The sequence below is a fragment of the Vigna radiata genome, chromosome 8, assembly GCF_000741045.1.
Source record: "Vigna radiata var. radiata cultivar VC1973A chromosome 8, Vradiata_ver6, whole genome shotgun sequence".
Taxonomy (NCBI): domain Eukaryota; kingdom Viridiplantae; phylum Streptophyta; class Magnoliopsida; order Fabales; family Fabaceae; genus Vigna; species Vigna radiata.
This window is the reverse complement of record NC_028358.1, coordinates 29,138,096-29,163,017: the sequence shown is the minus strand read 5'-3', so window position 1 is coordinate 29,163,017 and position 24,922 is coordinate 29,138,096. Positions and strand designations below refer to the sequence as shown.

The following is a 24,922-nucleotide window of genomic DNA, read 5'->3' as shown; positions in this document are numbered from 1 at the left end:
AAATCATTTTTTACCTTTGAGATTTGGAAAGAGTAACATAAAGTGACAAAGTTTATATTCATTTTACACACATTAATAAATATAAAATGATTATAAAAGAATAAACATTTTCAATTTTTATAAGATATCTCTGATTCAAATTACCACCACCATCTTCAATTGGGTTGAGATGAGAGAGAAAATATTGGAGTGATGACAGAGAAAATGTTGAGATGACAGAGAAAATATCTCTGATGACAAAGGGTTTCTGATTTTTTTTTTCAATTGGGGCAAAAGTATGGATGAGAGAGAAAATGTTGAAGTGAGAGAGATGAAAGAGAAAGGGTTGAGAGGAGGGACGTGAGTAAGGGTTTCGGGTTTCTTTTTTTTGTTGTAGTTTTGAGAATGAAACTTATTTAAATATCCTTGAGCTTAAAACTTAGAATCTATGATAAACAAGAGTATGTTTGTCTACTATAATCCGGTACACATTGTTAAAACGTACCAACTGAAAAACAGGCGTACGCGTCTTAACAAATTCATATATATATATATATATATATATATTTTTTTTTTTTTTTTTTTTTTTTTTTTCTGTGACATCATAGTTCGTGGAGAGAAATGCATATCACAGATATTTCAAACTACTGGCCGTACAAATGGGTTGAAGTGGTTTTGTTTCAATTAAATTTGTTTAATACATATAAAAGTAAGACTTTGATGTACATAAATTATAAAAAAAATTACCCGATTGCTATTACAAAATTTATATCAATTTTTTTAAATAATAAGGTTCGTATATAATATCAGTAAAATTTTATTTATTATTACTTCTTTTTTTCTTCAAAAAATGCCGTGATATTTTTAGTCAAATTTTTTTGTCCACGTTTCTTTTTTCATTTTTAAAATTTTAATTTCAAACTTTACTCAAATATATATTAATAACACAATTCGTTGCATGATCCACCTAAAATTATTCAATATTAATTATTAAATTATATATATTGTATTACAATTAAAAACTAATCAATATTTTGAAATAGCAAATACTTTAAATTAATAATAGTGAAAACAATGAATTACAACAAAATATGGAGGAAATATTTATTGGACCGGAGGAATAAATACAATGGAAAGATTGTCATCAACAAGTCACAACATAACAACAATGAAATAAATATTTTGTTATAAATAATCAAAGACGTGAGAACTAGGCAAAGTTGTCTCTTTATAGAAAATGGGTTGATAGTACATGTGGTGAAAAATATTATATATATATATATATATATATATATATATGGTTATTTTCTGGTTTAAGTCTTATTCCTCTTACTTATTTTTTGACTGAGATATTTCTTCCTTCACATCTATCATTCCATATTAATAATCTAATCACAACTTTAAGTATCAACTAACTAATAAATTATTTATGGTAATGCCAATGACGTAATGCAAAGTGTCCTTCCTTAAACATCTTAATTATATGGTTGAAAATTGATCTCAGAAAATTAAAGTATGAAATACGGGTTTTTAATATCTAGTTTGCTAATTATCAGAAGCTGCGGAGAATTCTGGAAAAATAAAAAAATAGAAAGGAAACAGAAAGATGATGATTAGAAAATGACAGGTTCAGTGACTGGATGAATTTTTTAGCAGCAGTATTGATGATGGGACCAGATTCAGGTGTTAAATTAATGGTGGAAATTAAGGTGAGTTAAATGCATTGCAAGAGTAGTATTTCAAGACACTTCCAATTACCCCCACAAGTTCTGATAAGGTTTATAAATTAAGGAGCATAATGATATAAAGTTTCACCTCATAAAAGCATTTTAAATTTGTACAAAAGATAGGTAGAACCACCTTTTCTAAGGAAATAAGTCCCCTGATTTTGACTTTATAACATGTCTATTGATACATGATAGGAAAAGGTCGTGTAGAGAAAGTGAGAAATGCAAAAACATTAAATGAATGGGATCTGGATCTGTAAAATCTCATTCCAGGCACCCACATAAAACAGCTCAAGTGTTAGCTCGATCCATTAATTTCATGATGATATATGTTATATAAATATATAAAAGAATGAATAAATATTGATTATGTACTACACAAGGAATTATTATGGATTGAGTAAAAAATAACAGGTGCAACAAATATCAATAGAAAGGAATAGGTCGGAATTTAATTTTTCTTTTTTATACATATGTGGTCATTTTCATGACAGCTGAAAGTTGTTGTCGATTTTACAAAGAACAACGGTAAAGTGTCCGTTACTGGGAGTTATTCTTTGAGGCAACAGTGCCTTCATTACCGGCCAACATCAAGTACTTGTCCTTGCGGGTGAGTCTGGTGCAGTTAAATCCCAACGCGGTTCCGATTTGCGATTGAACCTGATTAGCCACTTGAAATTTGGAATCTTGGTCAACGTGGGTGGTGGTCGTGTGAGAAAAGTGTGAAGGGAAGACATGGTGCAGAAGTTGAACAGTGTAAACAGGAGATGGATTCATGAGAAAGAAGAATGGGTCCAAGCATTTGAATCCTCCTGCAGTGGTTCCGTGGAACATAGTAACATGGGTATCAATTGCGACCGGCACAATTTCATCGCACATTTCTGAGAACAGAGGGCTGAACCTCAATAAATAGGGTTCTCTACAAGTGGTCCCCTCCGGACACACCACCAGGTCACCTTGACCCAGCAAGTGTTTCATTGTTTTGGCATCCTTGTCGCGGTTTCTCGTTAACCGCACCGTTTTGATTGGAGACAGCACCTCAGACATCCTGCTTAGACTGTATGTCACTGCACTCAAGTTCCTTTGCAGGGAGAAAGAGATGTAGAGAGGGTCTAGCAAGGTTCTGTGGTTACACACGTAGAGATTATTATTCTTATGGTGGGAGCGTGTGGGTGCAGATGTTGTGAGACGTAGGCCAGTGGTGACCAACAAGGGTGTTGCCATGTTAAATGGGAGTGAGACGGCTAAGATAATGCGAATAACAGAGAGGATAATCCCGTAGGGGAGCCACATGAGGATTGCTATGGAGTCCATTGGAGTGGGTCTGAGTGCTAATCTTCCATCATGAAAAATAAGGGGTCTCGGGTATCTCTCCCTTCCAAGCTTTTGCCAGCTTCTCTTGTCTCCTTCTGACACCACCACCACTTCCTATTTATTGTTCACAAGGACAAAATAACATGTCAGTTTGAAATTTCGATACCTCTCATCACTCACCCAAACTACATCACTGCATGGAATAATATTACATGCATATTTTTTCATTCAAAAACTTACCCACTCAACACCACTTTCGGTAAAAAAACACAAACACCACATGAGAACTACTTTACATTACAACCACTTTTTTAAAATTCATCCAATTATTCATCAAACTCTTTATTATTATTATTATTATTATTATTATTTTCGATATCTTTTTTATCATTTTGAATAACAAGTATTTTTTCTTAAAACTCACCAAGACTGAATAGAAAAGTATGCTCACAAAGTTTACTAAAAAACGTTTTATTAACCTCCCGTTGAGTGAATAGATCATCAATTAAGTTGAATTGTTCTGCACTTTTTGATCAAATTCGATATAAGTAAGTTTATACTTTTTATGGGATGCAATATTTCTTTGTTAAGGAACAGAACGTACATGATTCCTTAAGATGAAAGAATTCAAAATTTGTACAACTAAAAAGTTGTTATTTTATTTCAAATTTATTATTACTATATATTACTGTTATCTGAATATAATATTTATTATTAGAAACCGTTGTTATGGTTATTAAAAAAATGAGATTGTCAAACAGATAATTTTTTTGTTTTGAAAAAAAAAATCATGAATCTTAAAAGGCAGAGAAAAGGGACAAACCTTGCAGTGAGAGAAAAGTTCATGGTCCCGAAGGTTGTTGTGACTTGTAATTCCGATCATATCAGAACATCCTTTTCCTTCTTTAACTAGGTCTAAAACATGCGCAGTTTTGTTGTTGTCCATGAGACCCAGGTAGTATCCACAGAACATTTTGAGCTCTCTTCCTACGACGAAATCAATCTCCAGGTATTCTCTCAAGAAGCTTTCCACCATCACTCGAGGGAGTCTGCTCACACCCACTTGCTTCCCTCCTTTTTTGAGTGTCTCAAACATTTCAGCACCAACGTCTTCCAACAAGAATTTTGGCAGTACCGACCGTCCCACTCTGAAGCTTGATGCTTTGATCCCCAAGAAGCATGTCATCACCATTATCTTCAACCCCATCTCGCTTCCTACTACACAGACAAAAGGGTATAGAAGAACCAAAACTATGGCCCTGAGGAGTCCTCCAGCTTCAAAGGCCACTAGCATGAAATATGGAAACAGAGAAGAGGATCTCAACAAAGCATTTTCCACATCAAACACCAACGTGTGATCGTTGAGGTCTGATCTGTGAAGGAGAGAGGAGAATTTGGGATATCTAAACTGTGTTGCACCCGAAAAAGAATTGCTAATTGTTCTGTAGAAGCGAATAAGGTTCTTGAATTGTCTAAAGAGAAAACGGTACCAGAAAAAGAAAAAAGACTTGAAGAAAAACGCTCTGAACAATTTAGCCATGGAAACAAACTATCGATATGGGACTTAACTAAACTCAACACGTTGCTAGCTGCTATATGCTGCCATTCTCAGTAGGGGAAGCTTGGTATTTATAGAACTACGGATACCATAAGCATACCTTAACACCCATACTTTTGTGCTATTATTACGATATTGACATGAAAGTTTGTTCGGCTAGAGCTGGTCTCACATGGTTTGCCAACTACACTTTTTCTATTAGTTTGTGTTGACCAATTCCCCAAGTCCATTATAATGTTTGCCAACCTTTTTCGGCGTCTTCACTCGTTTAGTAAATATTACAAATATAAGTTTAACTCTCGTTGACTTGAATCACCTTGAGAATTTAAAAGAAAAAAATGAAACAAGTACTACTTTATGCTTGTGTGCTGTAACAATAAATTTCTCTGTCGGCACCACGCTTTCAAGTGGCATTATGTGGTAAAGCTTTTCACAAATCATTCATTTCCAACAGCAGAAAATGGCTAGTCAATTAAGTCACATACATGATGCCAAAAATTGGGTAAAATATCTAAAAACAAATGATATAAGTCTTCAATGTGGAAACTTATTCCCTTTACATGATTTTAATTATGTAAGTTTAATTTCATTCAAAATATGTGGATAAACTTTCTAATATCATATTAATAAAACTCGACCCAAATATGTGTTTGAAAGAGTAAACTAAAATCAACACTGACAATTTTTTACATTATCTCTTACTCATAGGACAGGAATGACAAAGTGGACCCCTATTAAATTCTTATCAAATTGCTATTACAAAATTTAATTTCAATCATTTAAAAATAACAAAATTTCTTTTCCATCGTATATATAATACCTTCATGATATATGATATGCAAAACGATTTTGTCACGCAAAGGGCATGTTCTCCCCACCCAAGAGGCACTTTTTCAAAATTCCTTGTGGTTTAAGTTTTTTAATGCACACCCTTAGGTTTTTAATGCATATGTCAGGGAAGATATCGTAAAGACTTATATGTGATATAGTTAAAAAATTATATAAAGGGGTTAAAAGTTAATTTGAGATAGCAAGCATCTAATCAAACATACAAAGAGTTAACTCTTCATATTTGAAATTTATTTTCTTCCACGGTCACACCAAAAATCACAAGGCATCGGAAGAAAACCTTTTTTGAATCCCTAACTCCCAAATCACAAGAATTAGAAAAAAGAGAACCCCAATTGGAACTCTATCAGAAACGCGAAACCAAGCACAAAGAATAACGAAACACGAAGTCAGATGAACGAAACGAAGAATGAAGCCGAATGATCTCTTCAAAGCACGAAGGACAAACAGAAAAACAAATAAAAAACAAAAAAGAAGCACAGAGACGAAGGGGAAACTAAAAACCTCTTTAAATTTTTTTTTAAATGTCCAGTAGATAGCACTTATATAAAGAAGCGTTATCTGTTGTATCCAAATAGATAGCAGTTTTCTAAAAAACAGTTATCTATTATAACACATTAAACAACATTTAAAAAAAAAAACGCTATCTTATGGATCTATTTGAAATTATGAATTTAAAAAGTAATATTAATTACCTATAGAGAGTGTTTTGTAAAAAAAAATGTTATTTATTGGACGCTATCTATGACCAATAGTGGCTTAACTGATAAAATAATATTTTAGTTTTAGTATTAGTTATGTTAATTTTATTTAAACTTCATTAGTAATTGATATAATTAAGCTATTTAATAATTATCACATATGTTTATTAAAGGAAAAATTAATGTTAATATTTAATTGATTTTAAAAAAGTCACCAAAAATTTTAAATTTATTAAAGCAAAATACAAATAATAAAAGATTCTCTTTGAGGTTAATTGCATTTTAAAGGTAATTTATTTTAATAAACAAATTGATAAACACTAGTGCGAAATAAGTTTTCCATGTCTCGCATTCAATATTAGAAAACGAAAAAGCAATGTAAAAAATGACCGGTGATATTTTTGTAAATAAATGTTCAATTTAGACATCAAAATTAATACATTTTTGACATCATATCTTCATTAGACACAAAATTCTCAATTTTCGACGTCATATTGGATAAATTTCATGAAAATGTTTGGTGCGAAGTTGAAAATGTACACACATATGAGGTAGAATGCCCTAATATCAGACATCAAAGAATCATAAGATGTTAAAGAGCTATAAGACGTCGAATTTGGAGTTTTTCACTTCATATACATTGTAATTATTTTCTAAAAGTAGTGCCACCACACTGTTTCTTCGCACTTCCTCTTGTGCTTGAACCAGGGACTTCGTTCACGAGTGCGAGGAAGAACAAAGATAAGTTTTGTGTAATTTCCCTTAACGAAAGGGTTTTTGTTGCCTTTATTTGGATATTTCTTTAGTTTTTGTCGATTGACATTTCTTTTTCGTTTAACATTGATGTCCTTAACACGAGTTGAAACTCCACCACTTTCAGAGACACGAACTACTTCGTTCACGATTGCAAGGAAGAACAAAGCTCAGTTTTGTGTCATTTACCTTAAATGTATGTGTTTTTGTTATCTTGGTTGCCATTTTGTTTGTGTTTTTATGGATTCATTTCATGTTTTCGTGCTCCATTAAAGCTCCACCACAATTAGCAACGTCGGGAAGTTCTTCATTCTCCATTGTTGCCAACAACTCTCCTCTATCAAAGTTAGTTTCTTGGTTTTGATATACATTGCAATATAATGATTGATTATTCTATAAGTGCTTTTTAGTTTTCATTATTGTACTTTGTGTGCTGTTTCTTGTAGGTGTCATTAATTTTTTATGTTTCTTGTAAGTTAGATAATTCTTGTAATGTGAATTTTTGCATTTTTTTAATTCACTTTTTGAAAATAGTATGGATAAAAACTGGATAAATGAATGTCTTATCAGTCAAGATAATGAAAAGGAAATTTGCAAGTTCTTACAATATGTTCAAGAACATGCAAACTCTGTGAACAAGACATATTTTTGTCATTGTGTTCGTTGTCTTAATCAAATATGTCAAAAAACTTGGACAACAAACATGATCATCTATTCATCTGTGGTAAAACGAGGAGTTATACAATTTTGACTTGGCATGGAGAAGTACTACACAAGCCTACAACATAAAGAGGAACAAATTATGTGAATGAATGGACGAATGATCATTTAGAGGACATAGTACGTAATGTTGGTTAAGAAAATTTTGGAAGAACTAATTTATATGATTCTTTTAAGAATGATTCAGAGGGAAAGTTGTTTAAAAGCAACTTTGAAATTGTTTAGTTTAAAAGAAAGGAATGGATGGACTGATAAAAGTTTCATAGAATTGTTGGAGTTGCTGAAGGAGCTGCTTCCAGAAAATAACATGTTACCTATCCGTAATTATGAGATGTAGAAAATTTTATGTCCAATAGGTTTTGAATACCAAAAGATACATACATGTCCTAATGATTCTATATTGTATAGAGACAAGTATGCTTCACTAAAGGTGAGTCCAAAATATGGTTTATCACAATTCAAGAAGAAAATTGATGGAAATAACTTTTAAAATGTTTATTTTGATCATGTCATATTTTGGCCCACCACAGGTATTATATTGTTATTCTTAGTATTTTAAAATGTTTATTTTAATTCTTCCGTCTTGAGAAACAACCTATGCATGAACTTGTGATCCATGATGATGACATGCCAAAAGCAAAGGATGACCCTCTAGCAAAGTTGATGACCAAATTATACAGCTCGAATAAAGGACTGGTAGAGTTGGAATGAGATTTAAGAGTATTTGACCTCTAGTGTCATGTGCCATTATATAGTACTCTAAATGATGCACTGGAGGTCATTGGGGGAGACAAGATGTTAAATATTTCAATCCTACAACTATGGTGCATGTAAGATTTTTCATTGTCTTCCATATGTAAATATTCAAATTGTTACTTTTTAATATATATATACACACACACACTTAACTTTATTGTTATAGGTACATGGACACCATCATTGTGGACCAAGGTCAGGTCCATGTATGAATTTTTGGAACATCAACAATTCAACCTTATGGAAAAACGTTTGAATTGAAGAAATCATATTTGCAAACATAGATGACTGAGTCTAAAAGAGAGATGTACCTCGCGTCATACATTGGTGGGTATGTGTTATTGATAGTAAATTTTTTGAAGGTTTACTTAATCAATTGACCTACTATTTGAAATTCATAATAGGACCCATTGACAACGGATGGTGATCATACCAAGTCAATGCATATTTGTATGGTTTTATTCCTTCACAAGAAGATGAAACCTCACTTGAAGTCCTTATTACAAACATAAATGTTACATTCTTTCCTATCACTTCATTATGATATTATAATATATTAACCTATGTTTTAAATATAATTACAATTATAAGTAAGTCCATCAGTAAATTAAAATATTGTATCCAAAGGTTGAAACTCATTAAATCCTTAAAATAACCAACGTTCTTGAATGTTTTTTTTTTCAACTTCGACATTAATTAATTTTCGACTAAAACATAAGAGTTTCCTTTGACATTAAAAATAAAAAATAAAAAACGAAAAAAACCACTTTTATTATAATGTGTATTTTCCATTAGTGGGTTGCATATGCGGTCACCTATTAACACAATGTGAAATCGAAAACAACTGACGACATCTTTATCTATGAAAATGTTTTGCATCCCCTATCCTCGATAATAGTAATTCATGTTCGTGTATAGACCATCTAATTTAGAAGAAGTTTCAATTAAATACAATTCATATTATCATTACCGTTATATAGTATTTGATATCTCTTCATCTCTTATTTCATTATTCACAAACTCACCTCCATTCTTAATTTATCATATCTTAAATCCACTATCACGTAAACCCAAAATTTTAGTAAACTTGCTTTATTTAAACTGAATGGTATTGGAAATACAACTTATTCTTCAACTTAATAGGAAAAAATATTTCAAAATTTAATTCACTCCCTTCTTGCAAATACTATAAAATATTGATGAATATGGATTAAACAATAATAAGGCATCTCATCATTCAACAATGCCTTACATTTGATCTGTTTTCCTTTCTCCTACATTTGTTGGTTGTTTATTATTTCCTTATGTTTTGTATCTTCTCTCTCAGCTTAATAATCGAAGTATTTTGATTATCTCGTAGTTCGATTTAGTCATTTCTTATCAAACTCTACAAAAGCTTCTTTTAATTTGGTAAAATTCATCTAACATCTTCCTAAGATATCTATGTCAATTTCACTAAAAGAAATATTGACAAACCCCATATTGATAGTTATTAATTATCTTTGTCCTTATCAATTCTTCTTTCTATTATAATATCCGGAAAGTCACATGTTTGGTTACATCAATAATTAATGATGATATTTAATAAAAAAGACTACAAATAATTACCAACGTAGTTGACGGATTGAAAGTAATAAAAAGTTTAGTAAAAGATTAAAATTGAATTTAATAAGATTTTACCAACCAAACTTTTAGTGAAAAAGTAAAATTAGATTTTTAAACAAGAAGAGACAATAAGACTTTAATTTATCAAACCATACTTAAATATCATGTCATAAGTTTATGACATGCCACCACTTTTCCAACTATCAAAAAGCAGAAGGAAAATTTGAAAGATTAGAAACGAAAAACACATTAAATCTTACCATAATATATATATATATATATATATATATATATATATATATATATATATATATTCTTTTTTTTTTCTTATGTTTTGTTTTTAATTCATTGCCGACCTCATGAAATGAATGTAGCTAAAAAGGCGTGTTTTTCTTGAATTGAACGAAAGCCTCAAGACCATAATTCCAGAAACACTTCAATCCCTACAAAATATATCAAATGGCATCATTGTATATCCGTGGGTGTTTATCGAATAACATTAAATTTCATTATTTTCCAAGTCTTTACTTTAATTTTAAGATTATAAATTTGATATAACTCTCTTCAAAGCCACTTGTAAAACTAGTCAGCAATAAAATTTAAAATATTAAAAAACTATTAATCAATTAACTACAATTATATGCATTCTGAATATTTAGAGTTACCACTTAGTTTTCAAACCTGTCCAAAACAAGTATGTAAAAAGTCTGAATGGGAAAGTTCATGGTTGTTATACAGAATATTATTAAAGATGTCAATTTCACTATTATACTAAGACAATTGTTGAACTCTAGTAGTTTTTTTATGCTTACCATTTGGGATTGGGATCTTGTCTTCTAATTAATAAAGTATAATATTAAGAAAGAGCATTAGGATCTACAAATAGTACTTTCGAGTTTTGTTTTGGTGGAAAACCTCTTGGTTAAATCTTATTTATATAATTTTGGTACATATAAGAAATAATTATCCTTCTAGAATGGACTCCTTTATATTTTATTGTTATGCATACAGTTGGTATCTTTGTATATATTTGATAATTTCCTGATAAAAAAAATGTATGACAAAAGCGGGAGTTTATGCTTCAACATTCCTCTATCACACGCTACTTTGAAAGAAGCAATGACTATGTAAGAAATTAATAGAGTTAACATTGGAAAATTTTCCATTCTTATTAGAATTGATTTAATAAATATTTTGAGACAGGCTTCCATCTGAATATGATTGCTAAGTAGGTTTAAGATTGTCTTTGGATTGGTGAAAGGATTTGAGAGAGAGTAAATAGATATATTTGAAGGGATATAGATGAAATTGTAGTGTTGTTTGTTTAAAAAATAATAATTTACTCTTAAAATAAATGTAATATAAAAATTTAAATGTAAATAGTGAAAATTATATTAAAATAAAATTAAAGTTGTTATTTATAATTAAAAAAAGTTAAAATTTGATAAGTAAAATTAAAATTAAAAGGTATTTAATTTAAATTACATTTTCTTAAATAATAATTTATATATTATTACAATTATTTTCAACATTATAATTATAGTAATAATTAATTTTTATTATTAAATTTATTATAAAATTACGTTGTTGTATATGACCTAAAAATTCACAATTTATATATAAGTCATAATAAAAATTCACAATAATAATAATATTATAGTTATTATGAATATGATTTTTTATTAATATTGGATTTAATAATATTAATTATAATAATAATAATTATTATTATTAATTTTATTATTATTATTATTATACCACTAGAAAAGTCTTTTAATATGGGTTAGAAAAGATTTTTTATATTAATTCTAAAACGGGTATAAAAGCAATAACATTTTATACGGATTAAAAGCGTAATCAGTATAAAAGAAGTGATTTTTTTATATTAAAGATTCGTTTGGCCTTAACATGTTACATATTCGTTTGGACACTAATCTCGTGAGAAATTATGCATGGAGGAAGAGTTTTCAGTTTTCGTCGTATTCTTCCCTGAAGAAAAACTATTGTGGTATCCTGAAAATTCCATGAATTTTGCAAGGTACCAAAATGAAAATTTAGAAAAGAATAACATATAATGCAAAAATCCAACAAGAGAATTTTTTCTTAAATGAGCATATGCATTGAAATGAATCACTTACTGCTAGAAGTGCAACATTTGAAGATTGATATGTTACTGTAGATGAAGCAAAAGGCCTTAACTATAAAAAGAAATGTAATTTATTTTTATTTGAAATAAATATTAGAAAGTCTATTTAATGAAATGTAAAAAGAAAATTATACTACTGAAAAAATTATAATCCACCTTTTGTTAAATTTTAAATATTGTAGTGAGCAGTCTCCAGAGTAGTTATACATAAAGTTTCTTAAAACAATCCCATAATGAAAATTTTGTAATATTTCAAGGATAATAAAAATTCATGTCACATTATGCGTGTAATATATATATATATATATATATATATATATATATATATATATATATATATATATATATATAGGGTTTGTTAACACGTGTACGTCTGTTTTTCAGTTGATACGTTTTAACAATGTGTACCGGATTATGATAGACAAAAATACCCTCATTTATCATGGATTCTAAGTTTTAAGGTCAAGGATATTTAAATAATTTTCATTCTCAAAACTAAAAAAAAAAAAAAAATTCCCAAACCCTTACTCACCTCAAAAAAATTAGAAACCCTTCTCTAACCCTAATCCACCTTCCTCACTTATCCAATTTGTTTCTCTCTCGTCTCCATATTCTCCCTCAGCCACACACAACAACCCGTGACATCATAATTTGTTGTTCTTGCTCTGTTCGTTCATTTGGAGGATGTGTTATATATTTTTCCTTCTTATTATTATTAAATTTCATTTTTAAATTAAATCATGTAAATAAAACCTTCATAAATCAATTAAATTTTCATTCATTATTTACACATCTACACCACATTTCATTATATTTTTAAAGAACAATATTTCCCTCTATTGTCCTTTTCCCTTTACACAAAGTGTTTCTTTTTCCTTTCTCTATTTGTATGGGATACATGATGTAAGATTACAACCTAGAATTGAAAGAATTGTACTCCTAGGGAGCTCTTCTATACCTATTTCTTTAATTTCCTTATGTCCCTTTTTTATCACTGAATCAACTTCTACCGGCATTTAGAATAAACTTTAACCACTGTGCAAGATAAAAAACAGTAAAATCATTTTTTACCTTTGAGATTTGGAAAGAGTAACATAAAGTGACAAAGTTTATATTCATTTTACACACATTAATAAATATAAAATGATTATAAAAGAATAAACATTTTCAATTTTTATAAGATATCTCTGATTCAAATTACCACCACCATCTTCAATTGGGTTGAGATGAGAGAGAAAATATTGGAGTGATGACAGAGAAAATGTTGAGATGACAGAGAAAATATCTCTGATGACAAAGGGTTTCTGATTTTTTTTTTCAATTGGGGCAAAAGTATGGATGAGAGAGAAAATGTTGAAGTGAGAGAGATGAAAGAGAAAGGGTTGAGAGGAGGGACGTGAGTAAGGGTTTCGGGTTTCTTTTTTTTGTTGTAGTTTTGAGAATGAAACTTATTTAAATATCCTTGAGCTTAAAACTTAGAATCTATGATAAACAAGAGTATGTTTGTCTACTATAATCCGGTACACATTGTTAAAACGTACCAACTGAAAAACAGGCGTACGCGTCTTAACAAATTCATATATATATATATATATATATAACATTATTCTTTGCATTTATTAATCTTCGATTGGATATGTTGATAATTCTATTATTCCACATTATTATCTTACAACTATTTTTATTGAATAATTTAATATTAAAAACCAGTCATCATTTAATTATTCTAAAGAAATTAGTTATGAAGAGGTTGAAGCAGTCTAATAATTGAATTGTATGATTGAAGTTGATTTGAGTGCCTGAATCCAATGCGATTCGATAATCTTATAAAATGTAAACCAGTAACGATAATAAAATATGGATTTCCAAAGGAGTGGAAGTGTGTCTCCTATCTGATAACACGAATGGAAGCAGAGCATGTCGGTCGACCAAATGGCGGTTTGAGCCGGCCACGGTTTGAAATCTGTGTATGGGTTCTGCATGACTATTGGATTGGATTTAGTCATATATCAGACAACTCTTACGTCCAAAATTCTTACATCATATCAGAAGTTGTTGTTTGAGGAACAGTACGCGACGTCGTTCGTTGAATCTATCAAAGGATCCATTGTGCCGGCGCCAGCTTTTATTGTGGCGATGTGACCATGCTCTATGGACCATTCACCATACTTCAAAACATTCAAAACCCATGAAAACAAGGATTATGCATGGCGTCTTCCTCAATCCTACAAAGGGACATGTACCATAATTAAAACCACTTCCAAAAAAGTCATGTCAAGCGATTCTATTAGCATAATCTTTTCTCATTTTCTACCACTTTCTACACCGTTTTTGCAGAAACTGTGGATCCTCCATTGTCGGCCAATTCCCGATATGCTCAAACTCGGACAGCATTATCCAGTTAGGCAAGAGTGACCCAAAACAATGTTTCAGATACACACATATTAAGGAAATTTTATGTCTATCTTTCTTTAACTTCATTAAGACTGTTTTTCTAACAAAAAAAAGAGTGAAAAATATGTTTTCAAATGATAAACAGTTAAAATTGAAGAAAAAAAAAAGTAACATAGGGTGATACTCGATCATCATAATCTATTTCCTTAAGGTATATTTTTAAAAAAAATTATGGAAATTTTTAAAAATAAAATAATGTATCGTAATAAATGAAAAAAAGTTTACATATTAAAATAGATTAATACAGTACAAATTTTTGTTCTAATAAAATTGATATTATTTTAACATATTTATTACAAATTTTGACTACATGGAAACTACTTATCTATTGACGCGGATAATACAATATTAATTGTATTGGACATATTTTTCTTCTTCTTAATGTTGATGGATGGATCAAAATATTAATTGTATTGTACATATTCTTCTTCTTGTTCATGTTGATGGATGGATCAACTCTCGACCAATAGACTAGCAGATAGATTGACTGCCAGATTGATCGATTAATTATAGAATAAATGTTTGATTAATGTTTAATTAATAATAATTATGAATCAATTAATGTTTATTAAAATATAATTATATTATGATTATATTAGTAAAATAGTAGTTTATAACATTATCTACAAATAAATATATAAAGTATGATTGTATATACATACATCACATAAATAACTGTGTTTAGTATTTTTTATTGATTATTTTATTACATCGAAATACCTCCTGTAAATATCATATAATAGTGTTAAATGATTAATCATCTATCTATTTATTTTATCAAACTAGATAGGATTAAATTAACTCTGACTTGTCTTTTAATAAATACCAAATTAATTTCTAAAATATTAGTTGATATGAAAACTATACTTCAAATAAAATAATTGATGTAATAAAAGAAAATAAATATTAACAAAATAAATAAGAGATTAGATAACAAAACTTAAATATAAAAATAGAAAAAAGATAAAAAGAGATAAAAATAATAAAAATATATATATTGATTTTATTTCTTTTTCAAAATAGGATTCATCATTGTGTATTTAAAAATTATTGTTCAATTAATTATTATCTTAGATTTTCAAATTAATCAATCTAAATTCTCAATTAATTTTGTTGACATTCTCACTATCAACTAAAGTACATTCTCAATTAAAAACAAGACATTTGAAGACTCGTCATAGTAAATTTAACTAGAGGATATTCTCAATTAAATATTACTAGGTCTAATTATATTGATTCCCTTACCTCTTTTATTAAGTAAAAATCTAATTAGCTAACATATATTCTTGATTAATTCTAATTAAAGTTTTCACCTTTAATCAAAGTACATTATCAATTATTAGCAAAAAAAAAAAAAAAAAAAAGAACTCATTCAATCACATGAAAGTTTCTAATTGTAATCAAAGTAAATTTTCAATTAAAACTAAAAAATCTTGGATTCATATGATTGATATGTTATGTAGATTTAACATCATTCTAATTGCTATAATGGAAAAATAATTACTTTTACTTTATTAAGAAGCAAAAGATATAGAAAAAATAAATCACAAGAAAAATCAAAAGAATAAACAAATTTATTCATTTAATCTTATAATACAATTACAAAATTATAACAGAATAAAATTTAAAGGCTTAAAACTCCATGAAATGTAGAAATAACATAAAAATAGAATAAAAGAAGGTGGAGAGGGCGAAATTAGATCCTCAAAGGGTTCCTCAGCTCCTTTAATGTGTTTCCCTAAGTCTCTTTATATAAAAATTATGTGTTTCCCTAAGTCTCTTTATATAAAAATTGTTCTGACTTTGTTTTGAGCTTTTCAATCATTGTAATCTTTTTTCTAATAAGGTAATCTCCTCCCATTATCTTCTAAACAATCCAAAATCTTCAATATATATTTGATTGTTGTGAAAATTTAAAAATATTTGAGAAAATCTTTGTTAGATTCAAAAAGATTTAGAAAATATTATCTTTTGATATTTATTGATATAGTTAAATATGATAATTATTTAAAAATATAGAAAAAACTAAAGATATATTTGAAAACACAAGAAAAACAATAGAAAGGTGAAAAATGTTTTTGAAATTCTTTCACAAAGCAACATCTAATAGTTTTTAAAGAGAAAGTGTAACTATTATAAGATCTTTAGACATTGGGTTTTATAAGATGAGTAAATGGAAAACATTTTGAATAGGAAAGTAATAAATCTCAAATGTTTATATTGGTTCACTCAACCTGAGCTACGTTCAGTTTTCTCTTAAGAACTCTTAAGGGTTCCACTAATCTTTTCCAAGATTACACGAGTTTTGTCTCTTCAAGATCTCACTGAGTATTCTCGCCACTCTTGATTCCAACGAGTATCAACACCACTCATGGTTCCCTAGTCAACCCTGACTATACCAAGTTTAACCACTCATAATATTCTTAACAACTATTTAGACGTTCAACTCAACCTGAGTTGAACAAACAAGTATTTGAGTTCTCTTCAGAACTTACAACAAATCCATAAATGGATTTTCTACTAGGTACAGACAATTAACTCTTAGAAAGAGGATGTGTGTTCTAATACAATACAATTTATGGCACTTGAAGGTGTTTTTCTCTTTCATTAGAAAGCTTCAAACGCTATACAAATTTTAGCATAGTGATCAAAGCAAGAAATATTTAATCGTATTCACTTCGTTATCCTTCTTGTGTTATCAACAACAACTTCTTATCTTCAAGCTTTCTTCTATATATAGCTTCTCTTTAAAGATGACTGTTAGATAGAGAAGTTGACTTTAAGATAACATGTAGCCTTTTGATGGGAAGTCATTATTTAGTCTACTTTGTTGGGTACAAAGCTTTTCTTACAGCCTTAAGTGAAACTGAGCTTGTACGATATGATGAATAGAGGACTTCAAGGAAAACATTCTCGTAATATTCTTCTTCTCTCACAATGTCTTTTTCTTAGGTGTCGTAATTCTGATAATATCTTTCTGCTTTATTGATATGCACGAATACTAAGAATAAAGTATCCAAGCATCAAGGTTCTTTATAGTACATGCATTAAATACTTTGAACATTGATCAATGTTAGACAGTGTAGTGTGTTCAAGACATTTTACCATTTGTTATTTCATTAATAAATGCATCGTTTGGTAAGACATACATGTATAATCATCAGACGATATCAACATATGGTCCTTTTTCAAAGGCCAAAGTGTTGTTTGATATAACATTGTATTGAATAGAGACTTCTTTTATCCTTAGTATTATACAAGAGATAGACTTTTATTTTCATTATACGTTAGTTTGTTCTGCTCATATACTTTATTAGATGAACTCAATGAGAGATACTTTCATTCAAACGACGTTTATGATTGTCTAATTCATTTAAACATTTTATTCTAGAAAACGTTATTTATAATCTTGGCTTCATACATTATAAAATATTTCTTCATTAGATGTTCCTCTTTTAAACAACTTTTCATATACAAGAATATTTCATTTAATGCTTTTTGTTAAACTCAAAACCTAGGTTGCTTATATACTCTATTTTTTAGACGATTTTGTCTTAATAATATTTTTCCTAAATTATCTATTATCATAAATATTTATCAATTATCAAAGTCCTTTTGTAGAAAAAATATAAAAAAACAACAAAGTCCAGTTTTTATTGTCGATTGCCTATTCTTGACTTAGCCAAATTTCTTCAAATTTTCATGTTTTTTTGCCTTCTTCATGGAATATTTGGGTTGACTTCTTGTGGTTTTAATTATTTTCTATTCTTTGATTTATCTTTAAGGTGTCATAAAACTTTAACTAATTTATTTCTATACCTCCACGAGCTCAGCTTAGTTGTAGGTGCACTACCATACTTTAAAATATGAAAAAAATATTTATGCAACTAAAAAGTTATTTTTTATATGATTTTGTATCTCATATTCAATAAAACCAATTAGAACAAATTCTAATTAAAATATTATTTTAAAGTACAAAAGCTAGTTAAGAATCCAAGATTAAAACTAGATGAAGGCATAAATATGCACTAATTTATGCCTTCACAACTTTTCCACTTTTGTCCTTTTTCACTCCTTGACAAAATTAGTAATTTCAAAACTTTATTCTGAGCCAATATTAATATCAAAATTAAATTAAAGGAAATAACTTCATTGGAAAGTAATCAACTTTCTAAACCAAGTTGTCATGCGAATGAGAAAAGTTTATTTAAGCACATGAGTTAATCTTTAGAATTTACCAGGAAATCATATCTGAAAGAGATCACTCAAGTTAAAATTTGTATTCTCTCACCAATGCTCTCTTAAGTATTTAAGCTTGTGTTTTCATTCAAAATACTGATGTAAGTAAACACTACCATAACTTAGGAAGATTACAATATTCATATACTTTTGAAAAATATGCATTCAAAGATCATGAGGACTTTAAAAAAAAATGTCGTAATGTGACCAAAGAAAAAGTAGGAAAAATTTAGGATTAAAGACTTAAAAAGTTTGGAAAAAAAGAATTAAGGAGCAAAGATTTTAAAACATAAATATATTATTTTCTTTGTGTTGTTCTTGAGAAAGCAATTATCCTTCTTTTTCTATATTTTTTTCCACTTTCAATTTTTCTTATCTTTTTTTCCCTTCACCCTCTTTTTTCCATGAAACTTTTTTCTTCCTTTTATCATCTTTATTATTTTTTGGGTGAGGTGTTTACTCATACACTTTATTCATCACTCATTCCCAACACAATCCATCAGTTTCTTGCTCTTTTTCTTTTTAAGGTTGTAGTGGCTTAAAATAAGAAAAAGAGCTTTAAGGCTCAAAAGGGCTACCAGTGGATTCATATCAGAACAAACCTATTTGGCTAAAACATTAGGGGTAAAGGCGAGTTCCAACCAAGAAACCCTTCCTAAAAAATCCATTAGGAAAGGACAAGTTCCAACTAAAGAACCTCTCCCAATCAAACTAAAACATTCAGATAAGGACGAGTTCTAAAGAAGGAACCCCTTCCAAAAACTCCATTGGATAAGAGCGAGTTCCACTTAAGGAACCCCTCCCGATCGAACTAAAACGAACCAAAACATTAATTATTACTTAACTTTAGTTAATCATTAAACAACTTCTTTAATTTTGAATTTTAACGTATCACATACTCTTTAATTTCCCCTCTACTATTTTGTTCTAACTAATGTAGAAAAAACTAAATCATGGGTAGAGTCTTCTTTCCAAATTTTTTTAAGCCGACTACATTCATAAATACTTTAACAATTTACATAATTAAGTTAGAAAAAAGTCTATTGTATTGCATCTTGATTGTCTTATTTATTAATTTTTTTTATATAGTCTTTTACTCATGTACTTATCTAGCCAATAAGTGTGATAAAAAACGCAATCCAACAAGACCTATTAAGCTTCTTCATCTTCAAATCATTCAAAATACATATATTAGAAAAATATTCACATATTAAGGGTAATCGAATCTTGTCAGTGTAATATTATAATTATTATTTACCATAAGATATCATGTTATTGTTATCTATTTGAGGTTAACGTTATTTCAATAATATTGTTTGATATCATACAACATATGTCCAAGATCCAAAAAATCCTATAAATACTCACTCTAATATTTATTTTTTCTTTTACTTACAAAGATCTAAACTCTCTTAATGAGTTAAACGTCGAATAATCTTTTACAAATAAATATTTCTTTATATTTCAACCATCACGAGTACACATAATAGACTTTAAAACCACTCATGTAATGCTACTTGTCCAAAACGTACAGACCCTATAAGAACAACTCAAAATATAAGATTCACTAATTATTATTTAGCCGTAATAATATATGATTCGTTTTTATATATTTTAAACTTTACATAATTTAAAAACTCGTACAGTGTAAACAGCTTCTTAGCATTTTATTATGATGTTCTTAAAGAAACTGTAGTAGAAACAGCTAAATGCTTCGTTCAAATTATACATGTTTGGTTTGCTTGGAAAGGTTTTCAGCTAAAACATAAATGGAAAGAAAATATTAAGAAAATTGTTTGAAGATATTATGAAATGTTTCCACCTAAAAAGGTTTTGCCTCCTATAACTGAAGTCTAGAACAAAAAACTAACAAAATTTAGGATTTGAGAAAACTGGATTTACTTGTTTCCGTGGGCCAGGCTATTACTCCTTACACCTCTAAATTATTAATGAGATCGACAATGTGTTGATTGATAGTGTGGTTGCCCAACAAAATTTGAATGGAAGACACGATAGAGAAAGGAGTTTTGGCTTGACTAGACGAACCGGAAGGGAAAATAATTTACATTTTCGTGCACACATGCTATCAGAAACATGGTTATCCATGGGTTATAAATTCAAACAAGGAGCGCAACTATATATTTAAGGACGACAAAAATATTAATTTCCATGAGTATTGTAGATAAAATGTAGATAGATACTTTAAACAGGTATTCACATGTAATAATTTAATATCCACTCGACTGTCATATTATATTATCATTATTCACTAATATCCGTTATTTGTAAAAGATTAAAATAAAAAATTTAATTTATATTAATTAAAATTTTATTTATATTTAATTTAATTTACATTATATTTATAACATTTTTTGTAATTTTATTTTATATTTTATTTTGAAAATCTATAAATTATCTATTTTTAAATATTTGTTGGTATCCATGGATACCCGTTAGTTTTCTACAATATTTGGACATTTTTTTAAATGTGTAACGAGATAGATAACAAATCAGATTTTTTGTTGTAGATCCGGTAGTGAATAGGCATTATCCATGTTCAATCCGACCAATAGTCATTCCTAGCCATATTCGTTAATACTAAAGAATATATTGTTCCTTTCAAGTCTAGTCCATCCAATTTTATTATTTAGATTTCTCAAGAACACCACAACGATTTAGTGGCTTTGATTCAATAATCAACTTCTCAAACCCCAACTTCAATCACGTTAGTATTTTTCAAATTAATTCAACCAAATCAGATAAGGTTTATAGTCACCAAGTATTACACATAAGGGTTAAAGGTCATATATGCTACAATAGAACATTTTGTTTTCTCTTTGTAGTATTTCAGTTATATTAGTTAATTAGTCTAGTACTGTGCAAATCTCTCCTTTACTCACTTTGAAAGATATTTTATAAGTATTTTCATTTTAAGTCAATTTGATTTCTATTTTATAATTGATCATAAATCATAGTTGTTTAACCAATTTTAAACCTTGTATTTGCTTAATTGTTCGTATACAACCATGGAGACTGACTAGTACAATTGAGAGATTACATGATCTTTATTAGATTAGGACTTCAAGTATCTATAATGTGTGACAATGCATCAACAAAATGAGTAGAATTAATATTGGTGGTGATACTAATGGTGCTAAGCTTTGGCATTTTAGAATTGGACATTTATCTCGTGATAGAATGAAAATTTTGTCTTCATATTACTTAGATATTTCAATATGTTTTTGTTGAACCTTATCATATAATTTATTCTACTAAATACAAGAGATTACCTTTTCCCTCTATTTTTATTATATGAACGCAATTTTATGACTTGCCTCATGTTTAATATATGGGGTTCTTTAAGTCATGTTTTTGTTGAAGGATATAAATACTTTTTTATCTCTTTTAGATGATTTTGCTCTATTTATGTGGATTTGTCTAATGAAAATAAAAACTAAGACAAACAAAAATTTACAAAATTTCATTACTATGAATGAAAATTAGTTTAATACTTGTTTAAAAGTATTAAGAAGTGACAACGATTTTGTGTTTCTTATGACTAATTTCTTTAATAGAAAAGATTGTTGATCAAACTAGTTTTGTGAAAACATCATAACAAAAATAGTATTGTTGAATGCAAATATCATCATATATTAAGTATTCCTCGTGCATTTTTTTTCTTTCAATCTTAATTACCTATTTATTTTTTATCATATGTTGTCAAACAAATGGTTCATTTAATCAATAGAACCCCAACTTCTCTTTTTCATAATTAATCATCATACCAAATGGTTTATGATGTCATACTAGATTTGTCTTTTATAAAAGCTTTTGGTTGTCTCATTTTTTCTTTTACTAGTGATTTTCAAAGGACAAAACTTAGATTTAGAACTACAAAATGTGTTTTTCTATGTTACAAAGATATATTGAAACATTTACATCTATTTATATGTATCAAAAGAATATTTTTGTGTCACATTTTTTTTTATGAAACCTATTTTAATTTCTATAAGGATTAAACTTATATCAATTTTGAGTAAACCTGATTCATTAAGTTTATGCATTAGGTGTAAATGGTTCTTTAAAGCTAAGTGATAAATGTCCAATATAAATTAACTTTGAGATCAATTTGACACTTATCTTGTTTTGGTTTTAGGAAATATAAGTAGAAATATCCCCAATTTGATTTGTTTTGAAGACTTTGATGGTTAAAAAGAGTCAAAAGTGAAAAATAAAGGAAATGGAGGAAATTCAAGCAATTTTGCGTAAAACTAACATTGGTTTGACGACTCACGAGCAAACCCACCTTAGTGGGAAACCTAAAGCATTGAAGTTGAGGCTAAACCATGAAGACTCCTTCTTTAAGAAGTTATCTTAGGGGCTATAGCACAAAAAGCACGAGGCTTGAGCCACAAAGGAAAACCACCTTGAAAGGAAACCTCTATAGCTGGAGCTAGACTTTCACCGTTGAAACCACGCCTTGGAAATTTTATAAAAATATAGTTGCTTCTCTGTTTTGAGAGACTTCTGGATAGACCTTAGAGAGAGACTTTTTAGAGAGTTTTTCAAACACTTTCCCTGCTTTGTATTTTAAAGAATATTATTAGAGGTTTAGGAGATTATGATTCTTCATTGTATTGCATTTTTCCATCTATTACGAAGAGCTAAATCTCCTTTGGAACTCTCTTGTATTAGTATTGTTTCATTTATCAAAGTATTATTTTATTACATGTTTGTGAATTAATTTATGCTTGGGTTGGATGATCTGATCACTCGTTTTATTTCACTAGCTTAAGATTGAGTGGAAATTAGTTCCATGTTGTGGTCCAACTAATTCTCTTCATGCTTTTGGAGACTAGGAATATATATATCTAAGGCTCTAGCTAGTTATAAAACCTTAATCTTAATGCAAATAATACATTCAAGCAATCAATGAGGAATTATACTATGATCTTAGGCTCTAGGTGTCAAGAATAGACCTAAGGTTACATTTAAAGCGAACTTCCAGATTAGTTATGTCTTTATAAATAATAATTTAACCAAATGTCTTTATCATCCTGAAATCGACCTTTCTAATTCCAAATTGTTTTATAACATATTATTTTGCAAAATTCAATGTACTAAAACTCATCTTCATAACTCATTTAGTATCAAAGATCTTGGTAGTCTTTGATATTTTTTGGGCTTTGAAATAAGTTGTTCATATTCTGGTATTGTTTTCAATCAATGGAAATAATGCGTTGATCTAATTTCTGATAGTGGCTTATTAGCTTGCAAACCTGTTACTTCTCCCATGAAACCATCGTGTTCCCTCTTTGACAATGAAAGTTCATCGTTTTTGGATCCTAATGAATATAGAACATTGATTGGACATCTCTTATACTTCACTCACATCATGCCAGATATCAGTTTCGCAGTTCATAAACTCAATTAATTTGTTTTACATCTACAGAAACCTCATATGACAACTCTTCATATATTAAGATATTTGAAAGGATGTCCTAGTCTTAGTATATTCTTTCCAAAAGGTCTATCATTAGTTATTATGTGCTCATGGAAGTCTAAAAAGTAGTTTATAATGTCCAGATCTTCTTCATAGAATATAGAGACTAGTTTTGCTTTTCTGTGAACTTTAATGGTTACAATATTTATGTCCTAGTTTGTATACTAATATTTCTGAATCTTTTGTCATACATTGTGGCAATAAATATACTATTTGCATAGTTAATCCCACATTTCATGAGACGATAAGTATATTGAAATTTATTATCATTTTGGAGTAAACTACTAAAAAATGTCTTATTTATTTAATTCTTGTTTCTTCTTTTATTCAAGTGTATGATATCTTCACCAAACCTCTACATTCCTGAATATTTCGTGACAATTTATCCAAGTCGGACATGAAAGATATACATGCGTGAGCTTGACTATATTGTAAGTGCAACTATCAATTGTAACTACATTTATTATTTGTTTTTCTTTAAATAAATGTACATCTGAAAGTGTAGCTATCAATTTATTATATTAATAACACACAACTCTTTATTCATCTATTTATTTTCTTTTGTATATAAAATGAGGTTTATAAAACTGATAAAAGTCTTCATAAAATATAAAAGCA

At 28.8% G+C, this 24,922-nt stretch overlaps 1 protein-coding gene across 1 annotated transcript; it reads right to left on the bottom strand.

The window, feature by feature from the left end:
- Window positions 1-2,073: 2,073 nt before the first annotated feature.
- Window positions 2,074-4,635, bottom strand: LOC106769907 (probable glycerol-3-phosphate acyltransferase 3). Its single transcript, XM_014655708.2, has 2 exons — window positions 3,844-4,635; window positions 2,074-3,134 (listed from the first exon to the last, which is right to left on the bottom strand). The coding sequence occupies exons 1-2, from the start codon at window positions 4,558-4,560 to the stop codon at window positions 2,247-2,249; spliced, it is 1,605 nt and encodes a 534-aa protein (XP_014511194.1). The 5' UTR covers window positions 4,561-4,635; the 3' UTR covers window positions 2,074-2,246.
- Between the last annotated feature and the right edge of the window lie 20,287 nt (window positions 4,636-24,922).

Bases quoted from the DNA above. Each gene is read 5' to 3' on its own strand.
- LOC106769907 (XM_014655708.2), bottom strand. From the start codon at position 4,560: ATGGCTAAATTGTTCAGAGCGTTTTTCTTCAAGTCTTTTTTCTTTTTC. The intron at 3,135-3,843 runs GTTTGTCCCTTT...AACAATAAATAG, and splicing joins AACTTTTCTCTCACTGCAAG to GAAGTGGTGGTGGTGTCAGA.